Source organism: Scyliorhinus torazame, chromosome 18 (genome assembly GCF_047496885.1).
Source record: "Scyliorhinus torazame isolate Kashiwa2021f chromosome 18, sScyTor2.1, whole genome shotgun sequence".
Lineage (NCBI taxonomy): Eukaryota > Metazoa > Chordata > Chondrichthyes > Carcharhiniformes > Scyliorhinidae > Scyliorhinus > Scyliorhinus torazame.
The window spans coordinates 13,986,097-14,004,488 of NC_092724.1; the positions used below are offsets into that span (position 1 = coordinate 13,986,097).

The following is an 18,392-nucleotide window of genomic DNA, read 5'->3' on the forward strand; positions in this document are numbered from 1 at the left end:
GGTTAGCCATATTTTATTTTTAAAAATAGTCACCTCATATTCCAGGATTTGGTTTCCTGTTCCAACATCTCCCAATATGTAGCTCGGTTTCGATTTTCATGCTCCTGTGAAGTGTTTTAAGGCATTATGTGTGCTATAAAAAGATGTGCTGTTGCAAAAATATTATTATATTGCTCATCAAATGCACCGAAGATTAGAGGTAGTTTCACGAGGATAATGTTAACCCTATGCCTCTGAGATTTGCTCACATACACCAGTCAGAGTATGTGGCACGCTTCTGTAGTGTGATAAGGTGAATTTAAATCTCTTTCTCTGTGCATGTAAATGCATATAATTTTAAATAATAAAATATGTTGTACGCCTTCACCTGGAGTTTCTTCAGGACCTGAGGCGAAATGCGAACCTGGCCGAAAGTTCCGCTGAGTTGGTAGAGCCAGGAATTGTGTCTCGTGCAGTCCAGCACCCGCCCAATCTCCAATGGCCCAGAGGGAGGCAGAACATCCACTCAAGGCCCGTGATGTCCTGGGAGATGGCACGAATGGGAAAGACTTTTCCACCAGCGTGACTTGAGAGATTCCCGAATCCTTTACTGTTGAAGTGCAGCCCCAAAATGGTCGCTAGGTGGGATGCCGTTGCCTGGAAGGTCTGTGAACTGTCACAATATTGGATCAACCAGTTTCTGACGAGGGGAACACTCTTTCAAAGCTGGAGGGCAACAATTCTGCCCCCTATCCGCCCCACCCTTAACAGTATTATCCAACATCCCTCACCCCCACCCCCACCACCACTCCCGCCGCTTGCGGAAACCACAGAGGCAATATACACCCATAAAAGACTTTAAATGAGACAACCCTACCTGATCTCCAAGCTAGAGAAGGCAGGAGCAATGGTCTGCACAGTGGGCCCAGGTTTTAGACCTCCACTAGGCTCACACCTTTCAGAATTCTCTTTTCTTCCTCACTCACCCTCTCCTTTTATTGTATTTAATTTGTCTTTTCTCCTGTGCAATATAATCCATCTGATCATAGAATCATAGAATTTACAGTGCAGAAGGAGGCCATTCGGCCCATCGAGTCTGCACCGGCCCTTGGAAAACGCACCCTACTTTTTTTTAATTTTAGAGTGCCCAATTCATTTTTTCCAATTAAGGGGCAATTTAGCGTGGCCAATCCACCTACCCGGCACATCTTTGGGTTGTGGGGGTGATACCCACACAAACATGGGGAGAATGTGCAAACTCCGCACGGACAGTGACCCAGGGCCGGGATTTGAACCCAGGTCCTCAGCGCCGCAGTCCCAGTGCTATCCACTGCGCAATATGCCATCTTTAGAGCACCCTACTTAAGGTTAAGCCCATGCATCCACCCTATCCCCATATCCCCACCTGGCCTTTGGACACTGAAGGGCAATTTAGCATGGCCAATCCCCCTAAGCTGCACATCTTTGGACTGTGGGAGGAAACCGGAGCACCCGGAGGAAACCCACGCACACACGGGGAGAAAGTGAAAACTCCACACAGACAGTCACCCGAGGCCGGAATTGAAGCCGGGACCTTGGAGCTGTTGGCAGCAGTGCTAACCTGCCGTCCATTTTTAAAAGATTTCTTTAAATTATTGTGTGAACGGAGGGGATGATGGTAAAGAGTGGACTGGATTTTACATGTCCCTGCTAGGCATGTTTCAGGTGGGGGGGGGGGGGGGCGGCATATAAAATACGTTGCGTGCCACCCCCGCCCCAAGCTCACCCACATAATAATGTTAGGTGGCCAGGTGCTGATATCCACAGCCCACCTACCATATGTAAATAAATAATTAAGGGTCGTTCAGGCTTGGTGACATATCTATTGGCCTGACTAATACTCTGCCCACACCAAACTACAGTCAGCCTGAGCAGTCGGGCGGGAGTGGGCAGCCTGTTTGTAAAAATCTCACATGAACAAACGCAGAAAGGAAAGAAGGGCATCACATTCGGGCAGGTGCCATGCACGCATCAGGACCCCCCCCCCCCCCCCTAGATATCACCCTTGCACACTACCCTCTCTTCCTTCCATGCCACCTGTCTGGCACAACATGGCCCTCCACCCCCCTTTCCATGGGTTCTGAGAGCCCACCCCACCCTAAACCTCTTGGACTAAACTTCTTGGGGCACACCGGGTCCTCTTTGTCTTCTTCCTGGAGTCTCACTACTCAGCTGTGGCGTTGCCAGGATTGATGGAGCTGCGAGCCACTCTCCCAAGAGCAGGACTTCTCCCCGAATCAGGGACAGAAGCCCCACTCTTCACCAATTTAGCCCGCCCAGAGAGTGGTATGACTGTCAGGAAGCGGGTCAGCTTCCAGCTGACTGGATTAGATTGAATTTGTTTATTGTAACGTGTTCCGAGCTACAGTGAAAAGTATTTTCCTGCGTACAGCTCAAACAGATCATTTAGTACACAAAAAGAAAAGAAAATACATAAGAGGGCAACACAAGGTCCACAATGTAAACACATAGACACCGGGTGAAGCATACAGGAATGTAGTATTAATCAGGTCGGTCCATAAGACGGTCGTTTAGGAGTCTGGTGACAGTGGGGAAGAAGCTGTTTTTGAGTCTGTTCGTGCGTGTTCTCAGACTTCTGTATCTCCTGCCCGATGGAAGAAGTTGGAAGAGTGAGTAAGCCGGGTGGGAGGGGTCTTTGATTATGTTGCCCGTTTTCCCCAGGCAGCGTGTGGTGTAGATGGAGTCAATGGATGGGAGGCAGGTTTGTGTGATGGACTGGCCGGTGTTCACGACTCTCTGAAGTTTCTTGCGGTCTTGGGCCATACCAGACTGTGATGCAGCCCGATAGGATGTCTTCTGTGGTGCATCTGTAAAAGCTGGTAAGAGTCAGTGTGGACATGCCGAATTTCCTTAGCTTCCTGAGGAAGTATAAGCGCTGTTGTGCTTTCTTGGTGGTAGAGTCGATGTGGGTGGACCAGGACAGATTTTTAGTGATGTGCATTCCTAGGAATTTGAAACTGCTAACCATCTCCACCTCGGCCCCGTTGATGCTGACAGGGGTGTGCACAGTACTTTGCTTCCTGAAGTCAATGACCAGCTCTTTAGTTTTGCTGGCATTGAGGGAGAGATTGTTGTCGCTGCACCACTACACTAGGTGCTCTGTCTCCCTCCTGTATTCTGACTTGTCGTTGTTTGAGTATGGTCGTGTCGTCAGCAAACTTGTAGATGGAGTTGGAACCACATTTTGCCACACAAGTCGTGTGTGTACAGGGAGTATAGAAGGGGGCTAAGTATGCAGCCTTGCCAGTGTTGAGGACTATCGTGGAGGAGTTGTTGTTTATTCTTACCGATTGTGCTTCTGAGAGGGGGGGTGGGGGAAGGGCAGTGAGCAGTCCGTGACCCCACCTCACCCTACTCACCCCCTGTAAAAGGCAGGCCAGCGAGTCAGCAAGCAAAGTCTGTGGTGCGGGAAGGGAATATAATAACCTAATATTGGAGTATCCCACTTCGTAAACACGTCATTCCTCCTCAAGCCTGTTCCAAGTTCCTGAAAACGGAGCTCGTTTCATCTGATCCAGATGGTGGGGGGGGGGGGGGGGTTCGCTCCAGTGGGATCGGCAGGTCTCACCAACGGCACAGCCCCGCTCTGGGAAATCCCACTGACAACGGTGGCATCAGAAGATATCGCTACCAGCTAAAAGCGGGGCGTCTCCCCCTGCCGGGAAACCTGCCGCGGTGGGTGCGGAACCCCCCCTCACCCCAGTAATGTTTTACTGAATTAAAATACCTTAAAATACATGTTTAAGTTCTTCAGCCCCCACAACACAGGTTTTGTTCTGTAATTGCACACATTACCAGCTGAGGGAGGTGACTAGTCGTTTGCAAGCTCCTGGCGGAGATCTCATGGGCGAGATTCTCCGACCCCCCGCCGGGTCGGAGAATCGCCGGGGGCTGGCGTGAATCCCGCCCCCGCCGGTTGCCGAAGTCTCCGGCACCGGAGATTCGGCGGGGGCGGGTATCGCGCCGCGCTTGTTGGCGGGATCCCCCGCTTGATTCTCCGGCCCGGACGGGCCGAAGTCCCGCCGCTAAAATGCCTGTCCCGCCGGCGTAAATTAAACCACCTCTCTTACCGGCGGGACAAGGCGGCGCGGGCGGGCTCTGGGGTCCTGGGGGGGACGCGGGGCGATCTGGCCCCGGGGGGTGCCCCCACGGTGGCCTGGCCCGCGATCGGGGCCCACCGATCCGCGGGCAGGCCTGTGCCGTAGGGGCACTCTTTCCCTTCCGCCTCCGCCACGGTCTCCACCATGGCGGAGGCGGAAGATACTCCCTCCACTGCGCATGCGCGGGAATGCCGTCAGTGGAGATGTCATTTCCCGCCAGCTGGCGGGGCACCAAAGGTCTTTTCCGCCAGCTGGCGGGGCGGAATTTCGTCCGGCGCCGACCTAGCCCCTCAATGTTGGGGCTCGGCCCCCAAAGATGCGGAGCATTCCGCACCTTTGGAGCAGCGCGATGCCCGTCTGATTTGCGCCATTTTGGGCGCCAGTCGGTGGACATCGCGCCATTTCCGGAGAATTTCGCCCCTGAACTCAGCAGGTGAGAGAACATGAACTATTGAAAGAATAAAGGCACAAGCTGTCCAGTATCTTTCACAGCCCTGAACTGCATAAAGGAACCTCAATTGAAAAGCAAGTAACAACAAAACGAAAACGTGTTTAAAAACCGCACAATTTACTGAATTCAATATTTGAAGGATCACATTCCCTCCGTACTTTTCTTTATTCTTTTATGGGATGTGGGTGTGGCCGGCTGCGCCAGCATTTGTTGCCCATCCCTAATTTCCCTTGACCTGATCAGCTTGCTTGGGCCATTTCAGAGGGGCAGTAAAGAGACTGCTGTGGATCTGGAGTCACATGTAGGCCAGACCAGGTAAGGATGGCAGATTTCCTTCCCTAAAGGGCATTAGTGAACCAAATGGGTTCTTTATGACGATCGACAATGGTTTCATGTGGTCACCAGTACTGAGTCTAGCTTATAATTGCAGGTTTATTAATTGAATTTAAATTCCGCCACCTGCGATTTGACACGTGTCCCTAGAGCATTGTCTTGTCCTATCAATTATTAGACCATTGTGTCACCAACCCCGACAAAATCACCTTCTTTTGATTTAACTGCTCTGTCAGCAAACAAAACATGTTTTGCTTAATGATGATAATTTTCTTGTGTTAAATAAAACTGCGATGCCACGGATCTGCATCAGAACAATTGGTGAACCCACCAAGTGGGTCGCCACCATTTTGGGAGATAGGTTGACATTTGTATTTTTCTTCTTCCTGTGCTTAACTTAATTAATTCACATCAAGGCGTCAACCAGGCACAAGGGGGTCGGTTAACACAGCGATACACAGGTTCATTGATTTAGGATTTGAGAAGTTGCTAGCAGTGTTACAGAGATGGGGAGTGTGAGCTTGTACACACGTCTGAGTTGGTATCTTCCTCAGCCTGAGGGTGAGATTCTCTGGCCTCCCCACGTGGCGTGTTCCTTGGCAGTAGGAGGCGACCCGAAGCAGCAAGGGTACGTTGTTGGCGGGGGACCAGAAGATCACACCAGCGTGCACTGCTGGAAGGTCTCGCCCTGAACCACATGATACATTGCATCATTTCACTTCTAATATGTACCCAGAAATAACAACAGCCATTTAAATGCGTTCCACAACACGTACCTAAAGCATTTGCATGTTTTAAATGCTGATAGTACTGTTTGTTTGCCTTATTTTCTGTGTTCGTTTTTATTATTTCTGCACAGGTAGAATCATGGAATCAGGTGCTGGAAAATTCCAGCCCCTCCCACCAGCGGGATCTTCCTGACCCGCCACAGTCAACGGACGTTTGAGGGGCCCGCCGCAGCAGGGGCGGAAAACTCCAGCCATGATGCATGTCGGACAAAAGAAGGCCATTCGGCCCAAGAGTATAATTAATTGCATTGGAAACTGCTCAGACTGATTCCTAGGGTGAAGAGGTTATGTTGTGAGGAACAGTTGGACCAGTTGGGCTTGAGTTCTGAGGAATGAGAAGTGACCCGTATTGAAACGGATTGATCCTGAGAGGACTTGACCTGGTGGTGGCTGAACGGAAGTCTCCCCTTGTGGGAAAGAATAGAACTAGGAGACGGTTTAAAATTAAGGGGTTTGCCATTTAAGATGGAGATGAGAATTAATTTCTTTTAGAGGGTCATCAGTCTGTCTTCCCCAGAGAACAGCGGAAAGAGAATCTTCTGAATATTTTTATGACTGAGTTCGATAGATTCTTGATTAACAAAGGGAGTCAAAGGGAAGAGGCGGTACACAGGAAAGTAGAGCTGAGGGTACAAGCCAGGTGCTTATCAAATGGCAGAGGAGGTTGAGGGGCCGAATGGTCTACTCCTGCTCCTAATTTGTAGGTTTACAGTTCTTTGAAGGAGCTACCCACTTAGTCCCAACTCCTCCTCTTTTTCCTCACAGCCCTGTAATTATTTCCCCCTTCAAATATTTATAGTTTCCTTCTGAACATTACAATTGACTCTGCTTCCACCACGCCATCAGGCAGTGCATTCTAGATCACAACTTAATGCAAAAAAGCTTTCCTCGTGTCACCAGAGGTTCTTTTGCCGATCAACTAAAACCTGCGAGTTCTGGTAACCAAGACTTCTGCCTCTGGCATTCAAAAGCATTCATAATTTCGAACACCTTTATACATCGAATCTCCACTTCATCTTCTCAGCTCGCGGGGGAACAACCCCCGGCTTCCCCAGCCTCACCCCTCCGACATCTTTCATGGCACCATGCTGCCCCCCCCCCCGAAACACTTCAGTGTTCGATAATTTTGCTGCGCGCCACTGCCACATCTCCCACTTCCCTAAGGGAATGCTAAAGGACACACCATGGATGGGAATCTCAGGCAGCGGCCATGTACGGCTGCGGAGATCAGCAGCGGGATTCTCCGCCCCCCGCCCCTGCACATGCGCAAGAATACGGCGTCCGGTCTGCGCATGCGCTAATTCGCGCCGGCCCTTCGGCGGAAGTGCGGAGGATACCACAATTTCCGTTTGGCATGACGTCGGAGTGGTTCGCGCCATTTTCTTGCACCGCCATCGCCATTGGGGCATTCGGGAGAATCCCGCCCAACGCATTGCTGCTTCAACGTTTGGGATTTCCCACAAAAATCCAGAATGGGCAATACTGCTTTTCGTTTTCTCTGTAAATCATTTCTTACAGCAGCACTCACCACCCCTGGCACAATATAGCCTTGAGACTCCCTTCCAGGACCCTGCCCTGCCCCGCATCTGCCTGTTAAAAAGTGAACAAAAGCATTCTTAATACCATCCAAAGTGGAATCAGTAATTTATATAATCAGCAGATTATAAATTCCATTATCTAACGATGGGAATTTATGTCCACAACTTGTTTCTTTAGTGTCCCATGGATCATAGTAATAAGGAGGCTCCTAAGCTGAGCGTTGGTGATAAAGGAGGGGTGGAATTCAGCCATCCTGTAATTGAGTCCCATGTCGGTGGGGGAACATGGAGTATTTCCCGTTGCTGAGGCCATTCACTCATTATGCAAATAGGTCTGTTATAATAATAATCTTTATTGTCACAAGTAGGCTTACATTAACCCTGCAATGAAGTTTCTGTAAAAATCCCCTAGGCGCCTGTTCGGGTACACTGCGGGAGAATTCAGAATGTCCAAATTACCTAAGAAGCACGTCTTTCGGGACTTGTGGAAGGAAGCCGGAGCACCCGGAGGAAACCCACGCAGACACGGGGAGAACGTGCAGACTCCGCACGCACAGTAACCCAAGCTGGGAATCGAATCTGGGACCCTGGAGCTGTGAAGCAACAGTGCTAACCACTGTACTACCGTGCTGCCCTTGCCCATCTTCCATGGCGCAGCAGGTTTGATGGCGTGCAGTCCGCCATCCTATCTGGGGACCATATTGATAAGACACCCAACATCACTGACCCACTACTGAATAAAGAAGGTGGAACTTCCTGAGAAAGAAGATGGATCGCCAGGAACATTCGGAGGCTGGAAGATGGGCTCCCTCCAGGACATGGAATCTTGAAGGTCCACCTGTAGATGCTCACCCAAACCACTGCTGTGGTGTTCCAGCGTCCAGGTGGGTCTCCATCCTGTACGCCAGAAGCAGGCATTATTCAGGTAAGTCCCGAAATCTGCACGCCATGTTGGTCCAGACGCTATTCACACCGGCGTGTTTTCCCGTCGACACAGCGGAAAATCAGGTGCGGGTTGCCGAGCCTTCATCTGCAGCCCACTAGCGGGATGCAAACAAGGGGGGTTAATTGGATGGAGAAGGGTCTACCCCCCCCCCCCCTCCACCTCACCCCATGTCGTTCAGGCAGACGTCTCACCTCAAAGAGTTGTCAGTCAATCTGACTAGACAGCAGCTCAGCAGGCTGCAGTAGCCAGCACTGCGACATGCAGTCCCCAGATTCGAAAGTGCCAGAGTTCAGGGCTAGGTAGGTGGGGGGCGGGGGGGGGGGGGGGGGGGGGGGGCTCATCTTAGAGAGGGTGGGTCAGACCTGGGGGTGAGGGAGGGTGGGGTCGTGGGGGAGGGGGTGGCTGTCTTGATTGTGAGGCCAGTGAGAGAGGGACCATACAATATGGAAAGGGGACCCATCCTGAGGGAGGTGTTCCTCCCTTCCCCACTTGAGGCCCAAATAGGATGACCTGTTAGGCCATTCCACATTCCTCAACCCTTCCCAACAGCCTCATAATTTTTTTTTTTTTTTTTTTTCATTTTTCCAATTAAGGAGCAATTTAGCGTGGCCAATCCACCTGCCCTGCACATCTTTGGGTTGTGGGGGCGGGACCCAAGCAGACACGGGGAGAATGTGCAAACTCCACATGGACAGTGACCCGGGACCGGGATCGAACCCGGGCCCTCGGTGCCGTGAGGCAGCAGTGCTAACCACTATGCCCCCCGTGCCGCCCAACAACCTCAAAATTGAGGCCGGGTGGGAAACAACCCTTAAGGGGCCTTTTACAGGCCTCAACTGTGACCAGTGCAGGTGGGCAGCCCCAGGCCTTGCCTGTCCCCTCCCCCCCCCCCCCCCCAACCCATACAATTGTGGAGAGAGGGCGGCAGGAAAGCCACCCAGGAAATTTTATGAGATCCCCCCCCCAGCCTGCAGGAAAACTGGCCCGGGAAACAAATCTCCAAAAAATGAGAACTATGGTTCCGTCAGTTTCCGTGAAGGGAAAGTCAGCTGCCAGCTCACTTTGAGCCCGTTTCACCCTGATGATGCCGACTAATTTTGCCAGCTGGATGTTTTGAGATTGTAACCTTATCAAAGAAGCACGTTGTCTTTTTTTCTGTGAGAGTTTACATTGATCCCCGAGGGGCTTGAATCCACAAAATCGGCCAGCGGAGTTCCTTGTCAACACATTTTGCATTGGAACACAGAAAAGTTCAAACACTTCCTTTGTTGATTTTCAGATCAATTTGCCATCTGAAATAAGGCACCCATATGGCTCAATGAGTCGTAACAATAAATTACGCATTTAAAAAGATCACATTCACAGTTGGCATGAATATTGTAAAGTCCCCCACAAAATGCTTGTGCCCCTACTAGAACATCTATTATTAAAATGCTTTTAAGTTGCTTAAAGTGGCAGTGCCGTCTAGTAAAGTCGCCTCCAAGACCCAGTAGCACAGACATATGGATGTTACATAATACCAGTGATGAAGTCCATCCTTACAATGATTTGAAAACACCAGCCTTTTCTTCCCTTGTTTTGTGTCTGGATCCAGTTCTCCCTGCCCTCTGGCATGAGCTTACATCGTGACTGCGGTCAAATCATTTGACCACAGGGAAACCCCCCAAGTCAAGCACAATCCGATGGGCAATCCTGTTGCAATGTGCCTTAAAGTGATGGCACGCTGCATGTTTTGGGTCCATTTATTAAGAGCAGGCACATGTGAACAGGAATAGACATGGACGGAAAGCTTGAAGGCATCAATCAGAGCTGCAGGGTTAAGTGTGTTGTGTTCTGCTCCACGTCAAAGTGAAGCTGAGGTTGGATGAGATGACACACTTCCCTGAAAGGGATGGACCACTGTTATCCTTAACGGCACATCATAATAAGCCCCACCTCCATAGGTGATCACTTTTTTCAGCTGGGGTCACAGTTCCCCATCTCAGGCCCAGCTGCAATGAGGCCAGTTGTAGCCTCCCTGTGACAAACCCATCACAAATCAGCAAGCTCAGTGCTGCCCGAATGTGTCCCCGTGTACCTTCGACAGACATTGGGACTGTGGAAGCAGGTTCAATAGCAACTTCCAAAAAGGAGCTGCATTGTACTTGAAAAAGATAAAATTGCATGGCTATGGGGGAAGAGGGAGTGGCAGGGGGATGCAGTGGTGTGGGGGGGGAGGGGGTTAGGAATAATTGGAAAATTCTTTCACAGTGTCAGCACAGGCACTATGCCTAATGGATATAATGGCCTGTTTCTGTGCCACGTGGCATAGATTTTGCTAACTGAACCAATAATTTACATTGATATTATACTTTCAGTGCAGAAAAACATTCCAAAAACACAGCTTGAAACTTTATATTAAGTTGAATTAAAAATGATTATAAAATATGAATATCACAGGAGTTAAACTCCAGCAGAGAATATCATGGCACACCACTATGTCAGTTCCCTTCCAGGATTTCCACAGTGCCAACAATAATGCCCCTCAATTTGGGTATTCACTTTATCGACCAAAATATATTTTTCCTTCTTCTCCAATGGCTCAGTGAGTAAATGTACTTCCTGCTGTGAGACTGAAACATGCACCATAGAAAGGTTTCAGGGCAGATACAATCGCTGCTGATCTAGCTGACATCCGTTGGACCAAAGTTATGGACACTACCACTGGTCTTGCTCAACACCCCTTTGGTTTAAGGTCGGGGACCACCTCACGGTCCTTGGTCCTGATTGCTGTCTGGTGACTTATGTGGCAAGGAGTGGAAATCTGCTAAGGGCAAGGGGTTAGGGCGGTGGGTGGGGTTGATCACCTGTTACACCCCCTGAAAGACAGCAAGGCCAGAGAGAGTGGGTAATCGGATGAGCCACTGATGGTGCCTCTGCATTCTCAAAAGTTAACAAGACCACTGTACCTCTGGAGGAGGGTGTGGGGTCAGGGAGAAGAGGGGGAAGTGAGGTGGGACATCTAGAAGATAAAATAGTGCAAACATTTCATTCCAAACTCAACCCAATCCATTAAATCTACTACAGCTGTTGTCTAATTAGAACATTAAGAAACACCCAGTGACTAATATTCCCCCCTGAATAAAATATCAGTGACAACTACCTCCACGACTCTCACTGTCAGCAGGCTTCACCTGAATGGGTCGATTCATCTAGAAGATGAAAAAAAAAAGAGGAATTGGAGATTAGAATTTCTATTGAAAGTAGCATCTTTAGCATGTTATAAATCACAATGTCACTTCAAGGCACTCGCTACACATTTCAAGTCATTGACAACGTCTTACTTTGCAAAAAAAAAAATTAAATCAACAGTTCTTGCTGCACTGTTACATGTAAGACATTACCAGTCCCACTGGGGAAGAAAAGAACGAGATTTGTATTGAGTTAATAAATATTTTCTTCAAGGCATATTACCTGGGGCCTTCTAATCAGCTTCATTCTTGGAATAGTGATTGATTGGCACAACTGCTGGATGCCTCACCAGCCATTCACTCCCCTTCAGCCCAAGTCTACCATCTCCCAAGACTTGGGGAAGGTAAATCTGGGTTCCTGTTGGCTTGTGTTAGACATGAAGCCAGGAAGAAGTGTCATGTCCCCCTTGTTTTATTTATTGTAACCAATATCCTCTGTGCAGTGTGTCACATGATTACGTGGTGACATCGTCAGAGGCACTTGGAGATTTACTCTCTGTTCCATCTTGTACTATGGACAAGCAATACCTCTGTAAATAAACTGGTTAAATACCCTGCGATGTGGCAACCTGGTTATCCTTTGTTTCTACTGTGAAGTACAACTAAAATCCCTTAAAATACAACAACCTTGGAGCTCAGAGGCATGGCTTGGTGGATATTCATAGAATCATAAAATCCCTGCAGTGTAGAAGGAGGCATCTGGACACTTTAGGGGCAATTTAGCATGGCCAAACACCTAACCTGCACACCTTTGGACTATGGGAGGAAACCGGAGCACCTGGAGGAAACCCATGTAGACATGTGGAGAACGTGCAAAATCCACACAGACCTCCACCCAAGGTCAGAATTGAACCCAGGTCCCTGGCACTGTGAGGCAGCAGTGCTTACCACTGTGCCACCGTGCTGCGACGGTTCAGGCGTAGAATCCTGATAATGAGATTCTAATGTATTTTTTTAAATATATTTTTATTCTCCTTTTTCACATTTTCTCTCAAATTTACACCCACCAACAATAAACAATAATCAGTAACAAATATGTCAATCCCCATCAATAACAACGATCCCATCCTCCCACCAAACCCCAAACATTAGCCTGCATGCTCACATAAACAAATGACAAAAACGAATCAGGAATCACCCATAGTCGCCATTAACACATACAGCCCCCCTCCCCACAACCCTCCCAGCCCCCAAACCCCCCAACTAATGTTATCCAGTTCTTGAAAGTGCGGAATGAATAATGCCCATGAATTGTAGAACCCCTCCATCCTTCGCCTCAGTTCAAACTTAACCTTCTCAAGAATCAAAGTTTCCAACAGGTCCCCCCGCCACACCAGGGCACAGGGTGGAGAGGAGGCTCTCCATCCCAACGGGATCCGCCTTCGGGCGATCAACAAGGCGAAGGCTACAACATCTGCCTCCGCACCCGTTTCTAACCCCGGCTGGTACGACACCCCGAATATGGGGCGAGATTCTCCGACCCCCCGCCGGGTCGGAGAATCGCCGGGGGCTGGCGTGAATCCCGCCCCCGCCGGTTGCCAAATTCTCCACCACCGGATATTTGGCGGGGGCGGGTATCGCGCCGCGCCGGTTGGCGGCCCCCCCGCGATTCTCCGGCCCGGATGGGCCGAAGTCCCGCCGCTAAAATGCCTGTCCCGCCGGCGTAGATTAATCCACCTACCTTACCGGCGGGACAAGGCGGCGCGGGAGGGCTCCGGGGTCCTGGGGTGGGCGCGGGGCGATCTGGCCCCGGGGGGTGCCCCCACGGTGGCCTGGCCCGCGATCGGGGCCCACCGATCCGCGGGCGGGCCTGTGCCTTGGGGGCACTCTTTCCCTTCCGCCTTCGCCACGGTCTCCACCATGGCGGAGGCGGAAGAGACTCCCTCCACAGCGCATGCACGGGGATGCCGTCAGCGGCCGCTGACTCTCCCGCACATGCGCCGCCCGGAGATGTAATTTCCGCGCCAGCTGTCGGGGCACCAAAGGCCTTTTCCGCCAGCTGGCGGGGCGGAAATTCGTCCGGCGTGGGCCTAGCCCCTTAAGGTTGGGGCTTGGCCCCCAAAGATGCGGAGCATTCCGCACCTTTGGGGCGGCGCGATGCCCAACTGATTTGCGCCGTTTTGGGCGCCAGTCGGCGGACATCGCGCTGTTTCCAGAGAATTTCGCCCATGGTCTCTCAAGGGCCTGGCTCCAGTTTCATGTGCACCACTTTATAGATTACCCTAAAAACCTCCTTCCAGTAATCCTCCAGCCTTGGACAGAACCAAAACATATAAACGTGATTAGCGGCCACCCCCCCCCCCCGCAATACACATCTTCTACCCCTTCACAGAATCGGCTCATCCTCGCCCTCGTGAGGTGTGCTCTATATACCACCTTCAGCTGTATCAGCCCCAACCTCGCGCACGAGATGGAGGCATTCATTCTCCGGAGCACCTCACGCCAGAACCACTCCTCCATATTCACTCCCAACTCTTCCCCCCACTTTGCCTTGATCCCTTCCAGTGCTGCCTTCTCCTCTTCCAAAATAGCTCTGGAAACCACCAACATTACCCACTTCTCCAGTCCCCCTGTCGTCAGCACCTCCTCCAGCAATGTGGAGGCCGGCTCCACCGGGAAGCTCCGTATCTCCTTTCTGGCAAAATCTCGAACCTGCATGTATCTAAACATTTCCCCTGCTCCAGCCCATACTTCGCTTCCAGCTCCTTCAATCCTGCCAACCGGCCCCCAAGAAACAAATCTTTTAGTGTTTTAATCCCCTTCTCCTCCCATTTCTGAAAATTTCCGGCCCACTTCCCTGGCTCAAATCTGTGGTTCCCCCGAATCGGCATTTCCCTTGACCCTGCCCCAACCCGAAGTGTTGGCGAAACTGCCTCCAGATTCTCAACGAAGCTATTACTACCGGACTCCTGAGTGTTTCCCCGGGGCCATCGGGGGCGGCGCTGATTCGAATGTATTATAATGATTTTCACGACATTGAATGTTGGGAATCCTGTCACGCTACTGACACAGGGACAGGGACAACCATGGTGAGGCGTAATTTGGGCCTCTCGCAAGATTTTGCGCTCCTGTTACCAAACCCGCCCGAAAAGAACGGAAGCCTAAAATCCCAGCGCAGGTCCCACACGTGAAAAATCAGTGACTGGCCCATTGTATTATCGAACTCTCAAGTATTTTTTTTTGCTGAGGAGAGGAAGGAGCTTGTGGCTTTAGTGCACGCATGTCCTTGGTGAAAAAAACGACTTCAACCTGGGAAGTGACAGCCTCGGGTCACTGATGGGATTCTTGCTTATGGACCACAAGTTCAAACCTCAGTTGAGGACTCGAGCACATAGCCCAGGCCAGCATTTCAATGGAACATTGAGGGAGTACTGTAGGTACTGTGGAGGCAGTAATTATCAAGCGAGATGTCAAATTGAAGCTCCACTCTGCTTTCTTGGATGAATAAAAAGACCCCACAGAAATATTTGGAGAAGAGCCGGAGGGCTGAATTGGCTACGGTTAACACGGAAAACCTCAGAAAGTCAGCCTTCAACTTGTCACCATTTGTGGGGCAGGAGTGTCACCTGGAGCTCAGTTAGTAACAGTCCCGCCTCCGAGTCAAGAGGTTGAGGATTGGCGTCCCTCTCCAGGATTTGAGCACAAGGACCTGTGCCGACACCACAGCACTAAAGTGACGGAGCACTGTAGGAGTGCTGCACTGTCAAAAGCTGCTGCCTCTCGGGTGAGATGCTACACCAAGGAGCGGTCTGGCGCCTGTAAAAGATCAACCACTTTGGGAAAGGGAAGCACTTTGGGCACACAGAGAATATGAAAGGTGCGTTTTAAAGCCGGCTCTTTGAGTAAAGTCTCATTAATAGAACAGTTCCGGCTGAATAATCCTGTTCAATAATTAGAGATGGCACATTTTGCAAAGTTTAGGGGCAAAACCACACTTCTTCCCCGGAGCATGTTCAATAAGTTACATAAGAGGAACTACAACAGAGACAAGACAGTTGGATCCATCAAGAACTATCACATTTATCCCTACCTCTCCCAGACTGGTATCCATTTTTAGTGTCATTAATGTTCACTTATTCCTTCAATTCCCCGAATTACAGAAAATTGAAGCATGAAATGCAACAGTTCTATTTTTAACTCTTTACTCTTATTGGTTCTCCTGCAAGACAAATGATCGGCCCAGAGAAGGCTTTGGCTCATTTCCAGACGCTATCGCAAGATCTGTCAGATGCCTCGAAATTCCTTCAAACCCCCACTCTCTATCCCCCACTGCACTCCCACCTCAGCTCGCTCTCTATTGTGTGCTTGGGAAGGACCAACACTTCCCTGTTCCTGGTCCTGACACAGTTCCAGATCCCATCCCAGGGGTCAATTACATGAAAGGTTATTGGTAACCACCCTGGGTCACCTATGAATTTCCCATTGGTGCCAAGAGCCCAGGGATTACCAGCAAATACTGACACACTCCCGGGGACCACCTGTAAATACTGACACACTCCCGGGACCACCTGTAAATACTGACACACTCCCGGGGACCACCTGTAAATACTGACACACTCCCGGGACCACCTGTAAATACTGACACACTCCCGGGACCACCTGTAAATACTGACACACTCCCGGGACCACCTGTAAATACTGGCACAGACCTGGGGACCACCGGTAAATACTGACACACTCGGGGAGACTCTCTGTAAATGCTGACACACTCCCCGAGACTCTCTGAAAACACTGACACACATGGAGAAACTCTCTGTAAATACTGACAAACTCGGGGAGACTCTCTGTAAATACTGACAAACTCGGGGAGACTCTCTGTAAATACTGACAAACTCGGGGAGACTCTCTGTAAATGCTGACACACTCCCCGAGACTATCTGTAAACATTGACACACACCCCGAGACTCTCTGTAAATACTGACACACTCGGGGAGACTCTCTGTAAATACTGACAAACTCGGGGAGACTCTCTGTAAATGCTGACACACTCCCCGAGACTATCTGTAAACATTGACACACACCCCGAGACTCTCTGTAAATACTGACACACTCGGGGAGACTCTCTGTAAATACTGACACACTCGGGGAGACTCTCTGTAAATACTGACAAACTCGGGGAGACTCTCTGTAAATACTGACAAACTCGGGGAGACTCTCAGAAAATACTGACACACTCCCCGGGACTCACTGTAAATACTGACACACTACCCGGGACTCTCTGTAAATACTGACACACTCCCCGGGACTCACTGTAAATACTGACACACTCCCCGGGACTCTGTGAATACTGACACACTCCCCGAGACTCTGTAAATACTGACACACTCCCCGAGACTCTCTGTAAATACTGACACACTCGGAGAGACTCTATGTAAATACTGACACACTCGGGGAGACTGTCTGTAAAAACTGACGCACTCGGAGAGACTCTCTGTAAATACTGGCACACTCGCAGAGACTCTCTGTAAATACTGACACACTCGGGGAGACTCTCTGTAAATACCGACACACTCCCCGAGACTCTCTGTAAATACCGACACACTTGGGGAGACTCTCTGTAAATACTGACACACTCGGAGAGCCTCTCTGTAAATACCGACACACTCGGGGAGACGCTCTGTAAATACTGACACACTCCCCGAGACTCTGTAAATACCGACACACTCGGGGAGACTCTCTGTAAATACTGACACACTCAGAGAGCCTCTCTGTAAATACTGACACACTCGGGGAGACGCTCTGTAAATACTGACACACTCCCCGAGGCTCTGTAAATACCGACACACTCGGGGAGACTCTCTGTAAATACCGACACACTCGGGGAGACTCTCTGTAAATACTGACACACTCCCCGAGAATCTCTGTAAATACTGGCACACTCGCAGAGACTCTCTGTAAATACTGACGCACTCCCCGAGACTCTCTGTAAATACTGGCACACTCGCAGAGACTCTCTGTAAATACTGACACACTCCCCGAGACTCTCTGTAAATACTGACACATTCGGGGAGACTCTCTGTAAATACTGACACACTCGGGGAGACTCTCTGTAAATACCGAAACACTCCCCGAGACTCTGTAAATACCGACACACTCGGAGAGACTCTCTGTAAATACTGACACACTCGGGGAGACTCTCTGTAAATACTGACACACTCGGGGAGACTCTCTGTAAATACCGACACACTCCCCGAGACTCTGTAAATACCGACACACTCGGGGAGACTCTCTGTAAATACCAACACACTCGGGGAGACTCTGTAAATTCTGACACACTCAGGGAGACTCTCTGTATATACAGACACACTCCCCGGGACTCACTGTAAATACTGACACACTCCCCGGGACTCTGTGAATGCTGACACACTCCCCGGGACTCTCTGTAAATACTGACGCACACGGAGAGACTCTCTGTAAATACTGACACACTCGGAGAGACTCTCTGTAAATACTGACACACTCGGGGAGACTCTCTGTAAATACTGACACACTCCCCGAGACTCTCTGTAAATACTGACGCACTCGGAGAGACTCTCTGTAAATACTGACACACTCGGGGGTCTCTGTAAATACTGACACACTCCCTGAGACCCTCTGTAAATACTGACACACTCCCCGAGACTCTCTGTAAATACTGACACACTCGGAGAGACTCTCTGTAAATACTGACACACTCCCCGAGACTCTCTGTAAATACTGACACACTCGGGGAGACTCTCTGTAAATACTGACAAACTCGGGGAGACTCTCTGTAAATACTGACACACTCCCCGAGACTCTCTGTAAATACTGACACACTCGGAGAGACTCTCTGTAAATACTGACACACTCCCCGAGACTCTGTAAATACTGACACACTCCCCGAGACTCTCTGTAAATACTGACGCACTCGGAGAGACTCTCTGTAAATACTGACACACTCGGGGAGACTCTCTGTAAATACTGACACACTCCCCGAGACTCTCTG

General features: G+C 50.1%; 1 protein-coding gene across 12 annotated transcripts in view; it reads right to left on the minus strand.

The window, feature by feature from the left end:
• Nucleotides 1–18,392, minus strand: part of LOC140394956 (CUGBP Elav-like family member 4) — a 558,707-nt gene that overhangs the window by 249,265 nt on the left and 291,050 nt on the right. For all 12 annotated transcript variants that reach the window (XM_072482177.1, XM_072482178.1, XM_072482176.1 and 9 more), the window contains one exon: nt 11,338–11,386. In XM_072482177.1, coding sequence (XP_072338278.1) covers nt 11,338–11,386 — 49 coding nt within the window. The remainder of the gene's footprint in view (nt 1–11,337; nt 11,387–18,392) is intronic.